Raw genomic sequence first — 19,368 nt, forward strand, 5'->3', positions numbered from 1 at the left:
ATGAGGGACTTAAAATTAGCCTATAGATTATGCATTTAACTTGTCGGCGAGGCTATTGAGCCGTACTGCAATCTGTTAATAAAGTTTTTAATCAATTAATCAATCAATGCCGTTAGAAAATCAGGATTTCTGCTATCGATACGTGCTGGCTTTTCAACTGAAGCGGCCGCGCGCACTTATCCTGGGTCTCAAGTCTGGTTCGAGTTAACGAGACTGAATCCACCTTCGAGGAACAGGAAAATCCCGGCTTCAAACATCGGGTTAATTGAATCTGGATAATGGGACTCTTGATCGACTTAGTTGAACCAGGTACGGGGAATAGGGCCCTGGCACAAGAATCTTGTTTGTTGGTTGACTTTTTTGATACCCTGGGGAGGGTGGTAATAGTTATGTGTTCTGACAGTGGCTGTTGCACTTGCTGCTTGGCCCCTGGTATATTTTGTATAGCTATATTTGCTATTTATGTTTGGTCACCCCTTTGTTGAAATTCATCCAATCCAGTTACTCCTTTTAAGTTCAAGATTTTTAAGTTTCCAAGTTATGTTTTAATAAACATCTTTGGACCAATGTGTCCCTAAACTTAAACTAATTGGTGTCGTTGCATGATTTTTGTTATTGTGAAATTGGTATTAAATTTAATTCTGAGTGGCATTAAAAAGTCTTAAAAAGCATTAAATCTGACTGGGCTAAACCTGCAGATACCCTGTCTGAGTTTAAAATGAAAAATAATGCTTGGAAAGTACTTGAAAGTCCTTAAATTTTATTTTGCAATGTGTGGGAACCCTGAATACAGTACTGTATTCAATAGATTTTTATTTATATAAAAATGTATAGTTCTTTTTTTTGTTAAAATTTCTTTTTAAATGTTTAATCACAATGCAGACACTGTCTTGTCTTTCTCTAGGATAAGATATTATTTAGTTGATCCCCTTGTTGGGCATCATAACGGGGGAAGGGAGGTACAGGTATGGGCAGGGTAATAGAAGAAAGAGATAAATATAGGCAAATATAAAACTTGATCTGAAAATAAACGGGGTGTAATCAATCAAATTAAATCTAAATACAACAAAATGACTCAAATTAACGATGTAAACAAAGGTGCAGCTGCTGAGGTATGCCCTTTTTTAACCCTTTCACTGCCACACGACTGAAGGTTAACCCTTTACTATCGCATCGTCGTCGGTTGTGTGATAGTAAAGGGCTAACCTTCTGTATTGTCACAGTGAAAGGGTTTAACACCGGTCCTTGTGCTCTCTCCTCCTCTCTCAGGTTTTGCCCAGAACGAGGAGAAGGTGAGCCAGGGCCTGCTGGACCTCCAGGAGGAGGTGGGGAGGCTGGAGGAGCAGATCCAGAAGGACACCGCCAGTAACCACACCCTGGACGCAGAACACCAGTATCCTGTGTGCATGATGCGCTTGTGCTAGGGCTGACCTTCGAATTATTTCGCTTCGGGGGAATTCGAAGCTTCGGGCCGAGATTCTATTTTAATTCGAAGCTTCGAGATAAAAAAAAATATTATTATAAATAAAACTTTTTAATTATTATTATTATATATTTTTTTATGTTGTGCGACTTGTACAGCACTTCGTCAGTGCTGTAAAGTTTAAATCTTAGACAAACGAAACACTTTGCTTTCATGAAATATTGTAAGCCGTCATTTGAGGCTTTATAAAAGCGGCACAATGAACACAAATCTGTCAGTGCCGAGTCCGACCTCATCTTAAATAACAAACAGCATTGCTTGTTGTAGTTAACAAAGAGAGGCGGAGTTGATTTTGCACACAAACATTTTTCATATTCGAATCCCATGCCCATCGAACGAAGTATTTAAGACGGCACTAGCTTGTGCCACGTGTATTTTCACCAGGGGTGATGGGTGTTTTTCACCAGGTGTATGGCGACTGTCCAAACATTTATGTAGTCACCGAGAGACTAAATCGGGGAAATAATTATACCTGCCAGTCATGAAATCACAAGGATACCGTGTTTGGTTATTTTATTGATGTTAAAACAGTTCATATAGTAGTATCATAATAAAAAGTGAATCACGGGTTGATTTACCTTGTGTAGCGTCCAGTCAGCAAAATATGACTCCCCCCCCCCCCCCCCTTCACCGTTCCATACCTGAAACCCGCTGGTGAACAGCTGACTTTTACTACTACACCACGTGACCCCTTTGTGAATGGCGTAACCATAACAACGCATGTTGTTTGGTGTTATTGACCAGAGTTGATGGTGTTTTTATCCAGGGTTGATGGTGTTTTTCACCAGGGTTGGGTATGGTTAAAATTTTATTTATTCATATATATTTCTTTTACAAATCTCTGCCCCAATTCTAATAAATTCATACTGTGCTCGTAAAATAAATGTCCAGGTTTGCACACATCTATTTTTTAGCTCGCACTGTCGAGCCCTGTCTTTGTTTACTGTCGGAGACATGTCAGTGGATGAGCCTGGTATGTATTCATGTTGATAGTTGATGTCAGTGGATGAGCCTGGTATGTATTCATGTTGATAGTTGATGTCAGTGGATGAGCCTGGTATGTATTCATGTTGATAGTTGATGTCAGTGGATGAGCCTGGTATGTATTCATGTTGATAGTTGATGTCAGTGGATGAGCCTGGTATGTATTCATGTTGATAGTTGATGTCAGTGGATGAGCCTGGTATGTATTCATGTTGATAGTTGATGTCAGTGGCAGGGGTGTAGCTCCAGATTCTGGGCCCCATGAAAGAATGTATTTGTAGGCCCCCAGTGAATGCGAACGCGCGAGTAGAATTTTTTTTTGCCATTTTTTTATTGATGAAAACGCATAATATGGTTTTTACCTATACATTCGGATCAGCAGTTCAGCACCTGCACTGTTGGTGGGTGAGCCTAGTAAAGGATGTCGCATTGCGTTCATCTCCAATGAATGGACCAATGCAATAAAGCCCCCCCTCTCTCTATATATATCTCACACACACACACACACACACTTCAGAAACAAACATAGTATCAATGAGAGCATCAATAATACACCTGAGTGATGTCTAGTAAAGAAAAGAAAAAAAAACGTTTTTTTGCCCCCCCCCCCCCCCCCCCAGTGCTGGGCCCTTGGAATCATCCTAAACTACCCCCCCCCCCCCCCCCCAGCTACGCCCCTGGTCAGTGGATGAGCCTGGTATGTATTCATGTTGATAGTTGATGTCAGTGGATGAGCCTGGTATGTATTCATGTTGATAGTGGATGAGCCTGGTATGTATTCATGTTGATAGTTGATGTCAGTGGATGAGCCTGGTATGTATTCATGTTGATAGTGGATGTAGGTGGATGAGCCTGGTATGTATTCATGTTGATAGTTGATGTCAGTGGATGAGCCTGGTATGTATTCATGTTGATAGTGGATGTCAGTGGATGAGCCTGGTATGTATTCATGTTGATAGTTGATGTCAGTGGATGAGCCTGGTATGTATTCATGTTGATAGTGGATGTCAGTGGATGAGCCTGGTATGTATTCATGTTGATAGTTGATGTCAGTGGATGAGCCTGGTATGTATTCATGTTGATAGTGGATGTCAGTGGATGAGCCTGGTATGTATTCATGTTGATAGTTGATGTCAGTGGATGAGCCTGGTATGTATTCATGTTGATAGTTGATGTCAGTGGATGAGCCTGGTATGTATTCATGTTGATAGTTGATGTCAGTGGATGAGCCTGGTATGTATTCATGTTGATAGTGGATGTCAGTGGATGAGCCTGGTATGTATTCATGTTGATAGTTGATGTCAGTGGATGAGCCTGGTATGTATTCATGTTGATAGTTGATGTCAGTGGATGAGCCTGGTATGTATTCATGTTGATAGTTGATGTCAGTGGCAGGGGTGTAGCTCCAGATTCTGGGCCCCATGAAAGAATGTATTTGTAGGCCCCCAGTGAATGCGAACGCGCGAGTAGAATTTTTTTTTGCCATTTTTTTATTGATGAAAACGCATAATATGGTTTTTACCTATACATTCGGATCAGCAGTTCAGCACCTGCACTGTTGGTGGGTGAGCCTAGTAAAGGATGTCGCATTGCGTTCATCTTCAATGAATGGACCAATGCAATAAAGCCCCCCCTCTCTCTATATATATCTCACACACACACACACACACACTTCAGAAACAAACATAGTATCAATGAGAGCATCAATAATACACCTGAGTGATGTCTAGTAAAGAAAAGAAAAAAAAACGTTTTTTTGGCCCCCCCCCCCCCCCCCAGTGCTGGGCCCTTGGAATCATCCTAAACTACCCCCCCCCCCCCCCCCCCCCCCCCCCAGCTACGCCCCTGGTCAGTGGATGAGCCTGGTATGTATTCATGTTGATAGTTGATGTCAGTGGATGAGCCTGGTATGTATTCATGTTGATAGTTGATGTCAGTGGATGAGCCTGGTATGTATTCATGTTGATAGTGGATGAGCCTGGTATGTATTCATGTTGATAGTTGATGTCAGTGGATGAGCCTGGTATGTATTCATGTTGATAGTGGATGTAGGTGGATGAGCCTGGTATGTATTCATGTTGATAGTTGATGTCAGTGGATGAGCCTGGTATGTATTCATGTTGATAGTGGATGTCAGTGGATGAGCCTGGTATGTATTCATGTTGATAGTTGATGTCAGTGGATGAGCCTGGTATGTATTCATGTTGATAGTGGATGTCAGTGGATGAGCCTGGTATGTATTCATGTTGATAGTTGATGTCAGTGGATGAGCCTGGTATGTATTCATGTTGATAGTGGATGTCAGTGGATGAGCCTGGTATGTATTCATGTTGATAGTTGATGTCAGTGGATGAGCCTGGTATGTATTCATGTTGATAGTTGATGTCAGTGGATGAGCCTGGTATGTATTCATGTTGATAGTTGATGTCAGTGGATGAGCCTGGTATGTATTCATGTTGATGAGTCTGGGCCCTATTCCCCGTACCTGGTTCAACTAAGTCGATCAAAAGTCCCATTATCCAGATTCAATTAACGGGATGTTTGAATCCAGGCGTTCCCTGTTCCTCGAACGCTGATTCAGTCTTGTTCATTCGAACCAGACTTGATGCTCAGGATAATTGCGCGCGGCCGCCTCACCTGAAAAGACAGCAAGTGTCGATCGCAGAAATCCTCATTGATTGATTGATTTAAAACTTTATTAACAGATTGCAGAATGGGTACAATGCAGTACGGCTCAATAGCCTCACAGACAAGTTAAATGCATAATCTATAGGCTAATTTTAAATCCCTTATTACCCCAATCAATCAGATTATATTTTTTTTAAATGTGCCTGCTGGCAGTAGGCTTAATGGAATGAATAATCGAATGAGATCTTGCTAGCGAAAATAATTAGTTAAACTCTTTCAGAATAAGTAGTATAAGTAATAAGTAAGTATAATGTGCTTAGGTATCATGTAGCCTACTATATAAATACATGGTTCCCAAAGTTTTCAAGGCGCGACTCCCGAAATAACGTGTCAGAGAGGGAGTTGGAGGCTATATACAGTTTCACTATTAATCAGGTTTTAATCTGTTTTGGACATCATCCATACATGCATTGAATTGATTAACCTTTGGTTTATACCAGTCATGTTCATCACCCTCTTGTTCATCATCAGATAACACTAACAGTGCTTGAACAGATAAATGCATTTTCTCAAATTCATTCTACAAAACGTCAAAGGCTTGCAATTGCTCATTCATTTGATCAAGTCACGTCACGTCATCAAATCTGTAAAACAGCGCATCTCATCAGACATTTTAAACCCAGTTACAATATCACAATAACGTGTGAGTGACAGTGATGCAATTCAACAATCCACTAGGGCTGACCTTTTTTTCTTTTTTTTGGAATTCGAAGCTTCTGGGCCGAGATTCGGTTTTAATTCGAAGCTTGTATTCATGTTGATAGTTGATGTCAGTGGATGAGCCTGGTATGTATTCATGTTGATAGTTGATGTAGGTGTGTATGGCTCAGTTTAGTTTTTGCATACATCTTTTTTTGTTTAATAATTATAGATTGTTTTGGGTAACTGCAGAGAGAATGTGAGAAAGGGATGCATGTGAGAGAGGGAGAGAAAATGCAATTTTGAGTTTATGTGGATGTTTGGCTGAAATCCCCATCTCTCCAGACTACAGAGGGTGCAAGGGTTCTGAGTAGGAAGAGCGTTTGCGTCCTTAACTGTACCCCCAGGTTCCTGAAGGGGGAGCTAGAGAGCCTGAGGAACTCCAAGCAGAAGCTTGTGTCTCTGCAGCAGGAGGTGGATGAGGACACCACAGAAATCATCCCTTCAGCCATGTGAGTCACACACACACATTTGGACTTAAAGCCCCAATCTGGTATTTTACTATATAAATGTGTATGTTATTATACTTTTTTGTATTATTTATTCTTGTTAGGGAAAGTAAGCGTTTTGGAACATCAGAATATGTGTCTGTTTTAGTCTAGTGTTTACGGTCAGGGGTGCAGTGGTGGTCCCATGCGGTACCACGCCGTCCCAGCAGTTTTCTGAGCAGAAGTACGTGCACGGATGTGCACGCGCGCGCACACAAAAATGCATTCACAACTTTAACTCGACTCGTCGCGCCGTGCACCAAGTACCGGCACTTATCTATCACCTAGACTTTGCATAATAATAGGATACCAATAACATAACAAAGAACGAGACGTGCAAAACCATAATACAAGCGCTGTGGGGGTTTGCTTGATCTGTGGAGCTCTCACTATGTGACAAATGGTCCCGACTGGAAGGATGAGGCATTAAGTTGTGCTTTAGAAGGAAACTGTCCTTCTGTAAACTAAGTTACATTGTTAATTTAGTTTGTATTTACTTTTCTAGTTTAAGTTAATTCAATTAAAGAAATTGTAACTACAATTACATTTAAAACATTGTTTGTTTTTCAACCATATCTGTTGACAATATAATTTCTTTATATATTGAAGGCTACATCCTGCTTCCTTTTTCAGCTTCTCTATTTCAAGGCAATATTTACAAAAACTAAACTAAAACTAGTAATTTCCTATACAAACATGTTTCCTTCCTCCTAAGTGGTGGAACCTTCTGGGGTGTGGTAGTGAAAGGTTAACCTTCTGGAGTGTGGTAGTGAAAGGGTTAACATTCTGGAGTGTGGTAGTGAAAGGTTAACCTTCTGGAGTGTGGTAGTGAAAGGTTATCCTTTTGTAGTGTGGTAGTGAAAGGGTTAACCTTCTGTAGTGTTGTAGTGAAAGGGTTAACCTTCTGTAGTGTGGTAGTGAAAGGTTTAACCTTCTGTAGTGAAAGGGTCAGCAGATAAGATACCCTTTTCTTCTCTGTGCATGCATTATGTTTAGGGAACAGCCACACCTTTAGCCTAGCTTAGCGTCATTCACTGGAAGTAGGTGTGCCAGTGTAGCCTAGTTCCCAACAGTCACGACATACACTCCAAATACAACTCCAAAACGTTCCTGTAAACATGTTGTGACTGTATTTACCACGTGGAGAAAAAATAAATAAAAAATTCTACATTTTCGTTTTCTAAGCAGATATATACTTGGATTTTTTTTTGCTGCACCACTGCTGCCTGGGCGCAGTGATTTCACCACCTGTTTTTTTTGTTTTTTTTGAACTGGGCTTTTGAGGTGATGAAATCACTTGAGTTGTATTTGGAGTGTATTTCGTGACTGTTGGGAACTAGGCTACACTGGCACACCTACTTCCAGTGAATGACGTGAATGAACTCCAGGGTAGATGGCAAATAAGCTAATTTCCCCAAAAGTTGGCGTGTTCCTTTAACACTTATTTTAACAAAAGAAAAACCACTTACAGCATATATATTTTTTTTTTTACTTAAACTTTTATTTGCAGTTTTTTGATAAACAACAAACAGTACATTTCGACATACACAATTATAAAGACATATCAAAAAATAAATAAAAGATTGACACAATAATGAGAAATGAAAAAAGGGTGACATGGGTTCTTTGGTCCATTCTATTTTTACATTGTTTATTTACATTCAATTTATTTTCTTGTTTCCTTTTCATTCTTCTGTGATGTTTCTTTTATATATATATATTTTTGCCCGCTACCCATGCACCCAGCACCCAGCACCCCACGGCCGACGACCCCACAACATCCAAGACCCTACTCTCCCGGGGCAAACCGCGGAAACGATGGTCCCCCCTCCCCCTACGCCCCCCCCCCCCCCCCCCCTGAGCTAAGCCCATAGGAGCCCCCCATATCCCAGGCCGATGCGCGCGCCGCCGGGCCCCCGGCGACACGGGTCCCTTGAATCAATTGGGCCAGCCCAGTAGAGGAAAGGATAGGGGACCCTCCCACCGAGCCAAGCCCGCTATTTCCCATGTCACCGAGAGCCCCGACCCCCCAACACACAGGACCCCGCCGGGCAGAGCCCAGCCGCTCTGATCCCCCTGAGAGAAACCCCTCCCTCCCGCCCTCCTCCCCGAGAAACAGAACACCCCCATATCCTGGTCCACCATGCGCGGAGCCGAGCACCTTGAGCTCCCACCCGCCCCCACCAGGCCCCCGGCCCACGAGGACCCCAAGCCCAGACCCGCAGAAGGCCAAAGTACCACGCCTCAATGATCCCCCGCGACCCCAAGCCCGGTGACCAGACCGCCCAGGCCACGGCGTCCGAGGGCCCCAGGAAACCCCACCCCCCCCCACACCAATCCCACAACACGCAAGGCCCCCCTCCCCCGGGTAGAACCGCCGGAACGATGGCCCCTCCCCTCGACTAATCGAATGACAAAAATAATCGTTAGATTAGTCGACTAATTGAAAAAATAATCGACAGATTAGTCGATTACCAAAATAATTATTAGTTGCAGCCCTAGTCTACATTTAAAGCAACTGCTATTCTAACATAACTCAGAAGAAAATAATACTAATGACAATTGGCACTTCCCAGGTAATTCTTTTAACCCAGTTTAACCCCTGTTGGCGGGCTGGAGGGATAAGGCTCTCCTGGAGAGGCCCCTCCTATAACGACGTAGATATCCCCAATGGGGATTCTCCAATGTCCCTATTATTGTCCAACATTTTATTTGAATTTTTATCTTTCATATGTTAGTACATTTCCAGAGCTCCCAGTCCGGTCTCCGAATGTGATTCCCCATGTTCCCTGTCATCCCATTTGTGTGTCCTGTGTGCTAGTATCTACAGTTTAGTCTAGTGCGTGTTATTTGTACTATATGTCCCATCAAGTTCCAACCTCCCCAACTAATGCGTTTACCTTGTCTGTATTCCCAGCGGTCTGTGTGTTATCTGCATTGTGTCTCGAGCCATAACCTCTAATTAACTATCAAATAATATGCTTAGTTGTGCGTCATGTGTGTTAGTTTCTACAGTTTAGTCTAGTACGTGTTATTTGTATTATATGTCCCCCAGTGGTCTGTGTGTTGTCTGCAGTGTGTCTCGAATCCATTCACTATCACATTATATGCATATGGTATTGAATCTTGGTCGGTGTGTATGACTTCAGTGCTCGAGTCCTGCTTGGTGTGTGAAACCTCGTTATTCAAGTTCTGGCTGGTCCCGGTTGGTCTCGGATCTCGGTTGGTGTGTGTAGCCTCCGTGTTTGTATCTTGGCCGGCCCGGGCGACCTCCGCGCCTGCATCTCGTGAGAGCCTTGCTACTACTAGTACTAGCCGAATGAAAATGTATCTGTTTCACCTAACAACATTATCGCTCCGTGATCATAGCCATCCATCTCTAAAGCTAACCACTATTTGTAAAAGCCACAACCACGTTACCATATTTGTAATAATGTAAATCATTGTGTCGTTGTACATATTGTGTTTGTGTATACACCATTAGAAGCTAACATAGCTTTTGTGCTAACAACATATCCCGACATCCGGCTCGCTGGCCGGCATGAACGGCCGACCCAAAATGGTTCTCTCCTCTCTGTACACCCCCGTCCCCACGGGTACCCCGCCGGGGAGCCCACGGACGCGACAACGGCGGCAGCCGCAGGGTGCTCGAGCCCGCAAAGGCTAGTGGTACACGATAGCTATGAGCTAACTAACGCTACAGGCTCAAACACCCTACGGCCGCCGCCACCGTCGCGTCCACAAGCTCCCCGGCAGGACACCCGCGAGGACGGGGGCACACAAGGAGAGAACCACCACACAGGTCTGAGAAGAGGACCTGCACATGATTTTACTCGTTCCCCAAACTCCTCTACATGCCCCGATCTCAAATGGTTCACGACAGTAGACATAATGCTAACGTTAGCCAGCGCCATATATCGAGTAGTACTATGACCCGGACGGGCAAGGCATACGTTTCCTGAAGTGACGTCACGGCCGTGCTAGCGTCTGATAAGCTTTTAGATTCGGCTCATTAATATGCACCTGTAGTGACGTCGGCGTTTGATAAGCTTTTTTGATTCGCGTGTGCATGTTATTCGTGCGTGGACCTTTTTAACTCTTTCGGAGTGGCATTTCCGGTGTCAAATGGAAAAAAATAAATAATGAAATTATATACCAATGATGTAAACTACCCATAATTGATCAGTAGGGTTTAACCTGGAGGTTGGGCTTTAAGTGTTCACGCGACCTGCGTGCCCGAGTCCTGGTTGATCCGGTTGTATCCAGCGCCTCCCCGTCCCTCCCCTGGGGGCCGTCCGTTTCACCTCTCCCGAACGCGCAAAGATTTTGCCCAACCCACTTTCAGTTCCGCGTTCGGGATCCGCAATCTGATTGGCCATTGGCGTTTCTCTCAGCGCCCAATGTAAACAAGATGCGGTAGGCAGCTCTCTACGCGTCTCTGCTCTCGAGCGAACCCCAACTCCGCCAATGACTTTATGTGCTAGCTACGCTACGTTTAGAAATGCTGGTTCATTCATGCTTTGAGGCACAATTCCTGACAGGATTTCAGAGGGATGGAAATGTCATTCGATGCCGATTGTATCAGATTCATCTGGTGAAATGTAACTAGAATGTTAACTTTAATAATATTGTAGCTTGACAATTTTTTATATGATGACACGATCACAACAAGAAACAACGCTCTCAGCTGAGTCGGTCAGTAGTAGCTAGCTGGTAGAGAGCGAGTGATAAGGTGAAGTGGGGGTGGACGGTATAAACGGTTTACGGTATAAACGGTATTAATTTGCTCTACGGTATGGATTTTGACTATACCGTGTAACCGGTAGAGTAGCTCTAAAATAGCAATGACGTCGTGTAACCACAGCGCGACTATTTCAATCGCATTTGCCCCTAAAAATAGATAGAATTAGTCATAGATAATAGATATGTGCAAACTGGAAAAGGTTATTTAGGAGGCTTCGCGCAGTGGGCGTGTCAACACGCAATTGTCATTTCATAATAAACACATATCACCGCGGCACACAGCAAGTTTCAATTTCAGTTCCTGGCATTTTTAACCAGTGGAGAAAGGTAAGAGATGTCCCTATCGTTTTTCTTATATGAATTATTCTACGTTAATAAAACATACCTGGTGATCAACTACAGTTTGCTGTAAACATTATGATATGCGTGTAGTGTTATGATAACGACGGCTGCAGCGGGAGCCGGGAGGACGGCCGCAGCAGTGGATTTGCGAATAGCATGCAGCTGCAGAGCCGCAGAGCCAGCGGCGCTTTCAGGTCAGGTCCGCTCAACAGCGCCCCCCCACCCAACGGCTGAAAGCTGTGACCAGACCTGAAAGCGCCACTGGCTCTGTGGCTCTGCAGCTACATATGCTTCTAGCAAAATCCAGCATCCAGCCCGGCTGTTTGCAATGGGAGCAGCACGGACTCTGGACTTAATTTATTTGGAATATAATGACTTTATACGCAAAAGTAGCCTAGTTTTAAAGGTCAACCTCCACGTTGTATTTTTGTTCAATAAACAATGTGGACTAGGCCAACAGTGACTTTCATGAAGAATTGGAAAAAAAAGTATTGAAATTGACCCAGTTTTAGCGTTTTTATCAAAACATTTTGTCTGCCCAACACAATCACCACGCACGTGCATATTTTAATCAATGGTTCATAACGTGCGCGTGTAATGTCGTCACAACAGGTGCAGGGCACCAGGGGGCTCACCAGGGGGCGCTGAGAGTCACACAGCTAGTGGCAGGCCGAGAGCCTTGCTACCATAGATATATGCTTGCTACTACTAGCCGAATGAAATGTATCTGTTTCACCTCACTATTGCTCCGTGATTATAGCCATCCATCCATCTCTAAAGCTAACCACTATTTGTAAAAGCCACAACCACGTTACCATATTTGTAATAATGTAAATCATTGTGTCGTTGTACACATATTGTGTTTATAACGTTAGTAGATAACATAGCTTAGCTTGGTAGCTATTGTGCTAACAACATATCCCGACATCCGGCTCGCTGGCCGGCATGAACGGCCGACCCAAAATGGTTCTCTCCTCTCTGTACACCCCGACCCGTCCCCACGGGTGCCCTGCCGGACGTTACACGATAGCTATGAGCTAACTAGCGCTGCGGGCTCCGGCGCCCCGCCGCCGCCGTCGAGTCCACAAGCTCCTCCGCGGGGACGGGGGCACACAAAGAGGAGAGAACCACCCGCAGGGACGGCGGGCTATAGGCTAACGTCAGTGAGTGTAGTGGTCCCGACTGCGTGTAGCAGGGACGGCGGAGATATAGGCTAACTGTGATGCACCGAGTGAGCCACCATTGATCTAGTACTATGACCCGGACGGACATAAGGCATACGTTTCCTGAAGTGACGTCACGGCCGTGCTAGGTGCTAGCGTCTGATAAGCTTTTAGATTCGGCTCATTAATATGCACCTGTTGTCCTGTTGACCTGTTGTGACGTCGGCGTTTGATAAGCTTTTTTGATTCGCGCGTGCATGTTATTCGTGCGTGGACCTTTTTAACTCTTTCAGAGTGGCATTTCCGGTGTCAAATGGAAAAAAATAAATAATGAAATTATATACCAATGATGTAAACTACCCATAATTGATCAGTAGGGTTTAACCTGGAGGTTGGGCTTTAAGTTAAAATATTATAAATCTACATGCCTTGAGGATGGCATTCTTTATATAGCCTGCCTATCGGGCAAAAAAAAATATTCTAACGGAAACACTGATACCGTGATATATACCGTTACCGTCTATGCTTCAAATTATACCGTGATATAAATTGTAGACCATACCGTCCACCCCTAAGGTGAAGCACCTCTGTATTCATGGATTTCATCTGTAGTAGAGTCTAGAGGACTATGAATGCCATGTTGAGGACCAACACAGGTGATCCAATTTGTCTGATTGGCTCTACTGAATTGAATCATGGGCAGTACAATTAATGAATTCATTTGAATCACCTGTGTTGGTCCTCAACATGGCAGGTAGAGGACTACAGTTGAAACTTATGAATAGTTTGTAGATAGAACAGCTGATTGACTTTTCATCTGGTCGAATAGGCTATAGGCCCCCCTATAGATGGATCAACAATGGCAAAATAGACGGGGTCTGAATACGGCAGTGTGATTGGCTAGAAAGGGTCACATGATGCTTTCCAAGAGAGGTTTATAGTCCTATACTCCACTCCATGGAAGTTAGGCCCTGCTAATTGACAACACCTGGGGCCTGTCCGAATACTCATCCTTGAATCCTTCCTTCCTTCGTTTCAAGGAAGGACACACGCTTTTACACGTCCTACGTCCACCCACCCTTGTGCTGGAATATGGAGGATCACTGCTATTCAGCCAAGCAGAGGTAAATTTTAGTACATAGTTATTCCGTGGTTTATGGTGGTTTTTATAACAGCTAAGGGGTGTTGTTACCCTAGCAATCAGAGTAATGCATTTCATTCATGAGGCACATTTCTAAAACCTGGTGTGCTGTAGGCTACATCATAAGCAGGGCTGAAAATTAACACCTGCCACCGGCCAAATGCAGGTAAAACTTCCATTTGGCGACTAGATTTCAGAAGGCTACCTGCCACTCTGGCAGGTAAATGTGTGTACCAGTCACACAGAAACTAATTGTTTGACAGACTAGTGGAGCAAAGATTTCAGTAGGCTATGTAATTGAACGCATATAATGCTAAAAAAAGATTGCCTACTAAAACGGATATTTGTGACAAATACATTATTTGGCTGGTAAAAAATATACTTGGCTGGTGGATTTTTTTCATCTACCAGTCCCCCTGGCGGGTGAGCCAAAAAGTTAATTTTCACCCCTGATCATAAGATATACAGTATTTGTATACCTAAATAGCTAGCCTGCTGTTTTTGTGTTCATTTGGACTTTAGACTTGGTGGTGGGGTTTGTGAGGACTACCCAGCGAGAGCGCAAAACAAGAATATAGAGGACTACCCACGGTTAAAGGTAATCCCTTTCGTGGATTATGATCATTCCTGATCTTTATGTGGGGGTCTTAAATTACCAGTAGACTAATTGTATGTCTCCTGTAGGGTTGGCTGCCTGACAAGTTTCCGCTTCATGTGTGCGGGTATGAAGAAGAGGTGGCCCCATTAGGAGACCACACTGGTTTCGTGTCTATAGTACGTGTGGATGTCCGCACTGTGGAACAGGCCAAGGAGTGGGTGAGGTTGGTGAAGGAGTCATCTGGGGTGACATGGAGAGTGGAGGTTACCCAACCAAGGGTGGGGATCTGTGTCCTATTCAAGGTAAGAATTGTGTTGTCAAAACGTCTTACTGTCATTTGTTAGACTACCATTTCTGTCTTTCACCCATACTGCTAACCCATACTGCATTCAATCAAAATGTTTCGCAGAAACGTTACAGGTGCCAGCATAAGGTGATGGGGAAGAGACAAGGCAAGCAGAAATCTAAAAACACCGGCTGCCAAGCTACCATGGCTGTTACACTAAAAAATAGAGGAATGTTCGAGTGAGTTTGAACTATACAATACTTATAATTCAATTGTTTTTATGGACATAACAGTTGGGGCCTAGTTTTTATTGTTATTTTGATTTGTTTTACAGGAGCAAAGACCCACACATCCCTCATTTCCCATTGCGCGTTCGCATTGTGAATAGGCACAATCATGATCTCCATGTTGGAGATGCCATCCGCTATAGAGATGTTGGACAAAAGGCCATAGACACATTGACAGGGTTATTTGCGATTGGCCACACCCCTCCTTCTGCTTTGGCTGTGCTAAAGCACGATATCAAAATTGAACAAGGAGACAACTACGTCTATGCTGCAGGCAACAGAGAGATCTGCCCAGACATGGCCTATGTGCAAAGGTAGACGTTCAATTATAAACTACAGTACTGCCAAAATATTCATAACCATGTAGATGTTCATTGAATTGGAATTGTATGCAGTTACAATTCCACCAACTAAATTAGTGTTCTATGCCAGATTATTCAAAAAGGTGTCCAAGGACCAACTTGGCACCCAGAGTGGCCCAAGTATGGTGGAAGCCCTCCGGAAACACGTGGAAACCTACAACGAGAAGTGCCAGGACAGCTGTGCCGTAATGGGAACCTCTTCTCAGGGAGCCCCATTAATTGCAGTGTGCTCTCCCCTGATGAAAAAAGTGCACCACCAGGTATTTTGGCTATTTGTATCTGTATACTGTGATTTTGTCATGGTGTTCCATTCACAGTGGTGCTGAGGTGGCAACTAAGTAACACACTAAGTGTAACTGAGGGGTACAATTCCCTGACTGTATTGATAAGTATGGTATCATTAAACCACTACCGCTTTATGTACTTTAATTACTGGCCATACAGTACATGATATATAAATATAATGAACACTTCCCACAATGAATCGGTTCCACACCAAATGGTAATTAAGTATTTATTGCAGCAAAAGGTACATAATATACTTCTATTATACTTTGGATGCGCTTATAAGGCAAAGGAATGTGCGTAGGCAAATCAATAATGAATGTCCATTCTCTGGTTACGCAGGAGGTAATTATACAACCTGAATCTTAGGGAATTATATCTATGGTACACTAGTAATATATAGTGGGTGATACTGGAAGGGTCCCCCCGGTTGTAAGCCAGCAGGGGTAGAGGATCTGTCGGTAGTAGAGAGTCTGGTCAACGATGACTAAGGAGACTCCAAGTACAGGAGACGGTGCAATAGTATCTTGATCCACAGACGAATACAGCTGTTCTCCGTAGACTGTAGCTCCACAGTGAAGAAAGCTAGCCGGCCTCAGGCTCTCTGAGGCGCCGACTCGACTTGGCTCCTCACAGGGTAAATCCCACACGTGTAGGCGTCGGCGATTCTCCGCTCCATAAATCACAGGACCAAACCAAATATAATCCAGGTCTCCTCGGGTGAAAGCGCCATGAAAGCAGCCCAGCCTGGATAAGCACTCTAGCTGATACGAGGAAGCGTTGGTGATGCTGGTCACTGTAGAACTTTAGCCGCACGATACACTATACACAAATAGACTATTACTGACTTAATAGAAATATGTCGCACTCGACGGTATAGCGCCAAACTCTGACAATTCAGTTATTAATTCGCACGCGGTCTCAATGCTCTATTTTGGGGCCAAACAGGCCATACTTCACCGCACGGAGTATCGTGGGTGAGGCTTCAACTTATTGGGTAACTCTAAGACTAAGTGCTTCTGTATTCGCCTGCGCCATATTTATATGCACGGCGAACAATCTAGTGCCAGCCTCATTTCTGTCTCGTAGCCCTGGGCAAGGCCGGGCATGTTCAGACATGTCTTGACGGTGACTTTGAACCTGACTCCGGAGGCATGGCTCTGGCGCCTGTGGACCGCTGTCCAATAGGAGAATGAAATATTATGGTCTGGGCTAAAGGGATATTCCGTGTATATGTACAAGGAATATACAAGGGATATCAAACGATATACAAATACTATGCAATATATATCAATCAATAAATATATATATTCGGTTTAATCTGATCCTTTGTAACACTAAGTAACACTAACTATGCCTGCCTCTGTGTCCGTCTGTCCGTCTGTGTTTGTCGGTCTGTCAGCTGAAGCACAGTGGCGAACTCTGCTTCATAGACTCTTCAGGAAACATGGATAGGAAGAACATGCATGTTTTTTTGTTGCTGACACACAGCCCTGCCGGAGGTCTACCATTGGGGATCTTCTTCTGCCAGTCTGAGGATGAGGAGACTATTTTTGAAGGGTTACAGCTGCTGAAGAATTTGATTGGAGAGAGGGCCTTTGCTGGCAGGGGAGCAGCAGGGCCACAGGTATTCATCACGGATGACTGCACGGCAGAGAGGGGAGCCTTAGGGAGGGCATTCCCACTAGCCACTCCTCTCCTGTGCTCCTTTCATCTGCTACAAGCAGTATGGAGATGGCTGTGGAGCAAGGAGAGTCTGGTGGAGTGCAGAGACAGGCCAACTCTGTTCACTGTGGTTAAAGAGATGCTCTACTCCAAGGAGATAGCAGAGGTGGACAGGCTGTACTTGGAGGCGAGAGAGCACCCTGTTGCAGTCAGGTTAGTGCTTAGACAAGTTTGCTTATGTTCAGCTGTACACAGACATTCCCACAATCACACAGCAGTCTTGCAAATTCGGTGCAAGAAAGTCAGGAGGCTTGTGTTTGCATACTTCATATGTGTGTCGACCTCTTCATGAGCCTGCTGTCATTACATCCATGTATGTGCATTTTCTGTGTTTGTTTCCTTATTTGATCAATTGCAGGTATGAAAAGTACCTGCGGTACATTGAGCGCCTGTACAGTCGCAGGGAGTGTTGGGCACTCAGTTACCGGGACAGCTGCGGTCTCCTCACCCGGGGAATTAACACCAACAATTTTGCTGAAGCAGCGATGCGGGTGGTCCTCAAGGACAAGATCCTCCAGAAGACGAAAGCCTTCAATCCAGGCCAAGTGTTTGACCTCCTGACCTCGAGGCTGGATGTCTACTATGAGGCCCGCATTGTGGATGTTGCCCTCGGACGCTGGGAGGCGTACCAGAAGAGGAGATTCCTTCCCCAGGATTGCAACCACACTGCATCTCAGATTCAGCAGGTACTATATCAAATGCATACTTTTAGAGATTACTGCAGTAACCAGAGCAGATTTAGCCATTGTATAATGTCCCTTGTATGACTTATGATTTGTATAGCTTGAGGACAACACGTATGAGGTGAAGGGGTCGGTGAAGGCCCAGGGGACATACATCGTGGACATGGAGATGGAGCTGTGCTCATGCCCGGTAGGACAAACTGGGGCCCCATGTAAACACCTGGCAGCAGTGGTCAAGTTTTACAGTGTGGATATGTCCAGCACTTTCCTCCCCACAAGTCCGGAGATGAGAGCAGAAATGCTCAAATTAACATCAGGAGGTAAAGCTAATGCCTTTCTTTTCACAATAAACTGTACACAAACACACACACACCATAAGATGTGAAATACTATAGTTGTTGATATGTGGATGTCTTTGTGTCAACAGAAGCAACCCCCCCTGGACCAAGCAGTACGCCCATGGAACAGCTGCAAGAAACCGGTTAGTTATGAACTGTCTGTCTCCGTCATTCTCTCTCACACACACACACACACACACACACACACCATAAGATGTGAAATACTGGGGGCGGCTACGTGGCGTAGTGGGCAAGGCGCTCGCCACGAATGCAGAGACGCTGGGCCCAGCGCTCCACATTGCTTTCAGTTTAGCTGGTCGTTCATACTAATACACATTGGCCGTATTAGGGGGTGGGAAACTGATGGGTGGGGATCGGGCGTTGTGGACAGCGACTCCTACAGGTCGGTTGGTGCGCCTGCGCAGTAGAATCAGGAAGTGTCGGGGGCAGCGTGAGCCTCCCACGCGTTACTCCTCGCCACTGAGAGATCGAGCTGCGCAGGTGAAAAGATGCGACTGCTGTTACCGCAAGTACCGGAGGGGACTTGTGCTATGTATGACTTAGTCCACATTGCAGCCGGCTTGTGGGAGGCAAGAAACGGCGTTCGTGACAGGGGAGGGTTGAATTGGATGATACGAAATTGGGATGGGAGAAAATATAGAAAAATGGGAGAAAAAGTGGATCAAAAAAAGATGTGAAATACTATAGTTGTTGATATGTGGATGTCTTTGTGTCAACAGAAGCAACCCCCCCTGGACCAAGCAGTACGCCCATGGAACAGCTGCAAGAAACCGGTTAGTTATGAACTGTCTGTCTCCGTCATTCTCTCTCGCACACACACACACACACACACATACACACACACACACACACACACCATAAGATGTGAGATACTGTAGTTGTTGATATGTGGATGTCTTTGTGTCAACAGAAGCCACCCCTGGACCAAGCAGTACGCCCATGGAACGGCTGCAAGAAACCGGTTAGTTATGAACTGTCTGTTTGTGTCACTTTCTCACACACACACACACACACACACACACACACACACACACACACACACACACACACAC

The 19,368-nt window shown here is 44.6% G+C and overlaps 1 protein-coding gene across 1 annotated transcript in view; it reads left to right on the forward strand.

The window, feature by feature from the left end:
• Positions 1-18,443, forward strand: part of LOC311240717 (uncharacterized protein) — a gene marked incomplete at its 3' end in the record, with an annotated part of 63,570 nt that extends 45,127 nt beyond the window's left edge. The window contains exons 4-15 of the mRNA XM_084329291.1: positions 1,270-1,393; positions 6,202-6,306; positions 13,631-13,714; positions 14,254-14,329; positions 14,416-14,631; positions 14,739-14,854; positions 14,950-15,216; positions 15,335-15,524; positions 16,952-17,427; positions 17,633-17,960; positions 18,058-18,277; positions 18,385-18,443. Coding sequence (XP_084185417.1) covers positions 1,270-1,393; positions 6,202-6,306; positions 13,631-13,714; positions 14,254-14,329; positions 14,416-14,631; positions 14,739-14,854; positions 14,950-15,216; positions 15,335-15,524; positions 16,952-17,427; positions 17,633-17,960; positions 18,058-18,277; positions 18,385-18,443 — 2,261 coding nt within the window. The remainder of the gene's footprint in view (positions 1-1,269; positions 1,394-6,201; positions 6,307-13,630; positions 13,715-14,253; positions 14,330-14,415; positions 14,632-14,738; positions 14,855-14,949; positions 15,217-15,334; positions 15,525-16,951; positions 17,428-17,632; positions 17,961-18,057; positions 18,278-18,384) is intronic.
• Between the last annotated feature and the right edge of the window lie 925 nt (positions 18,444-19,368).

Source organism: Notolepis coatsorum, assembly GCF_963971535.1.
Source record: "Notolepis coatsorum genome assembly, chromosome: 14".
Classification (NCBI taxonomy): domain Eukaryota; kingdom Metazoa; phylum Chordata; class Actinopteri; order Aulopiformes; family Paralepididae; genus Notolepis; species Notolepis coatsorum.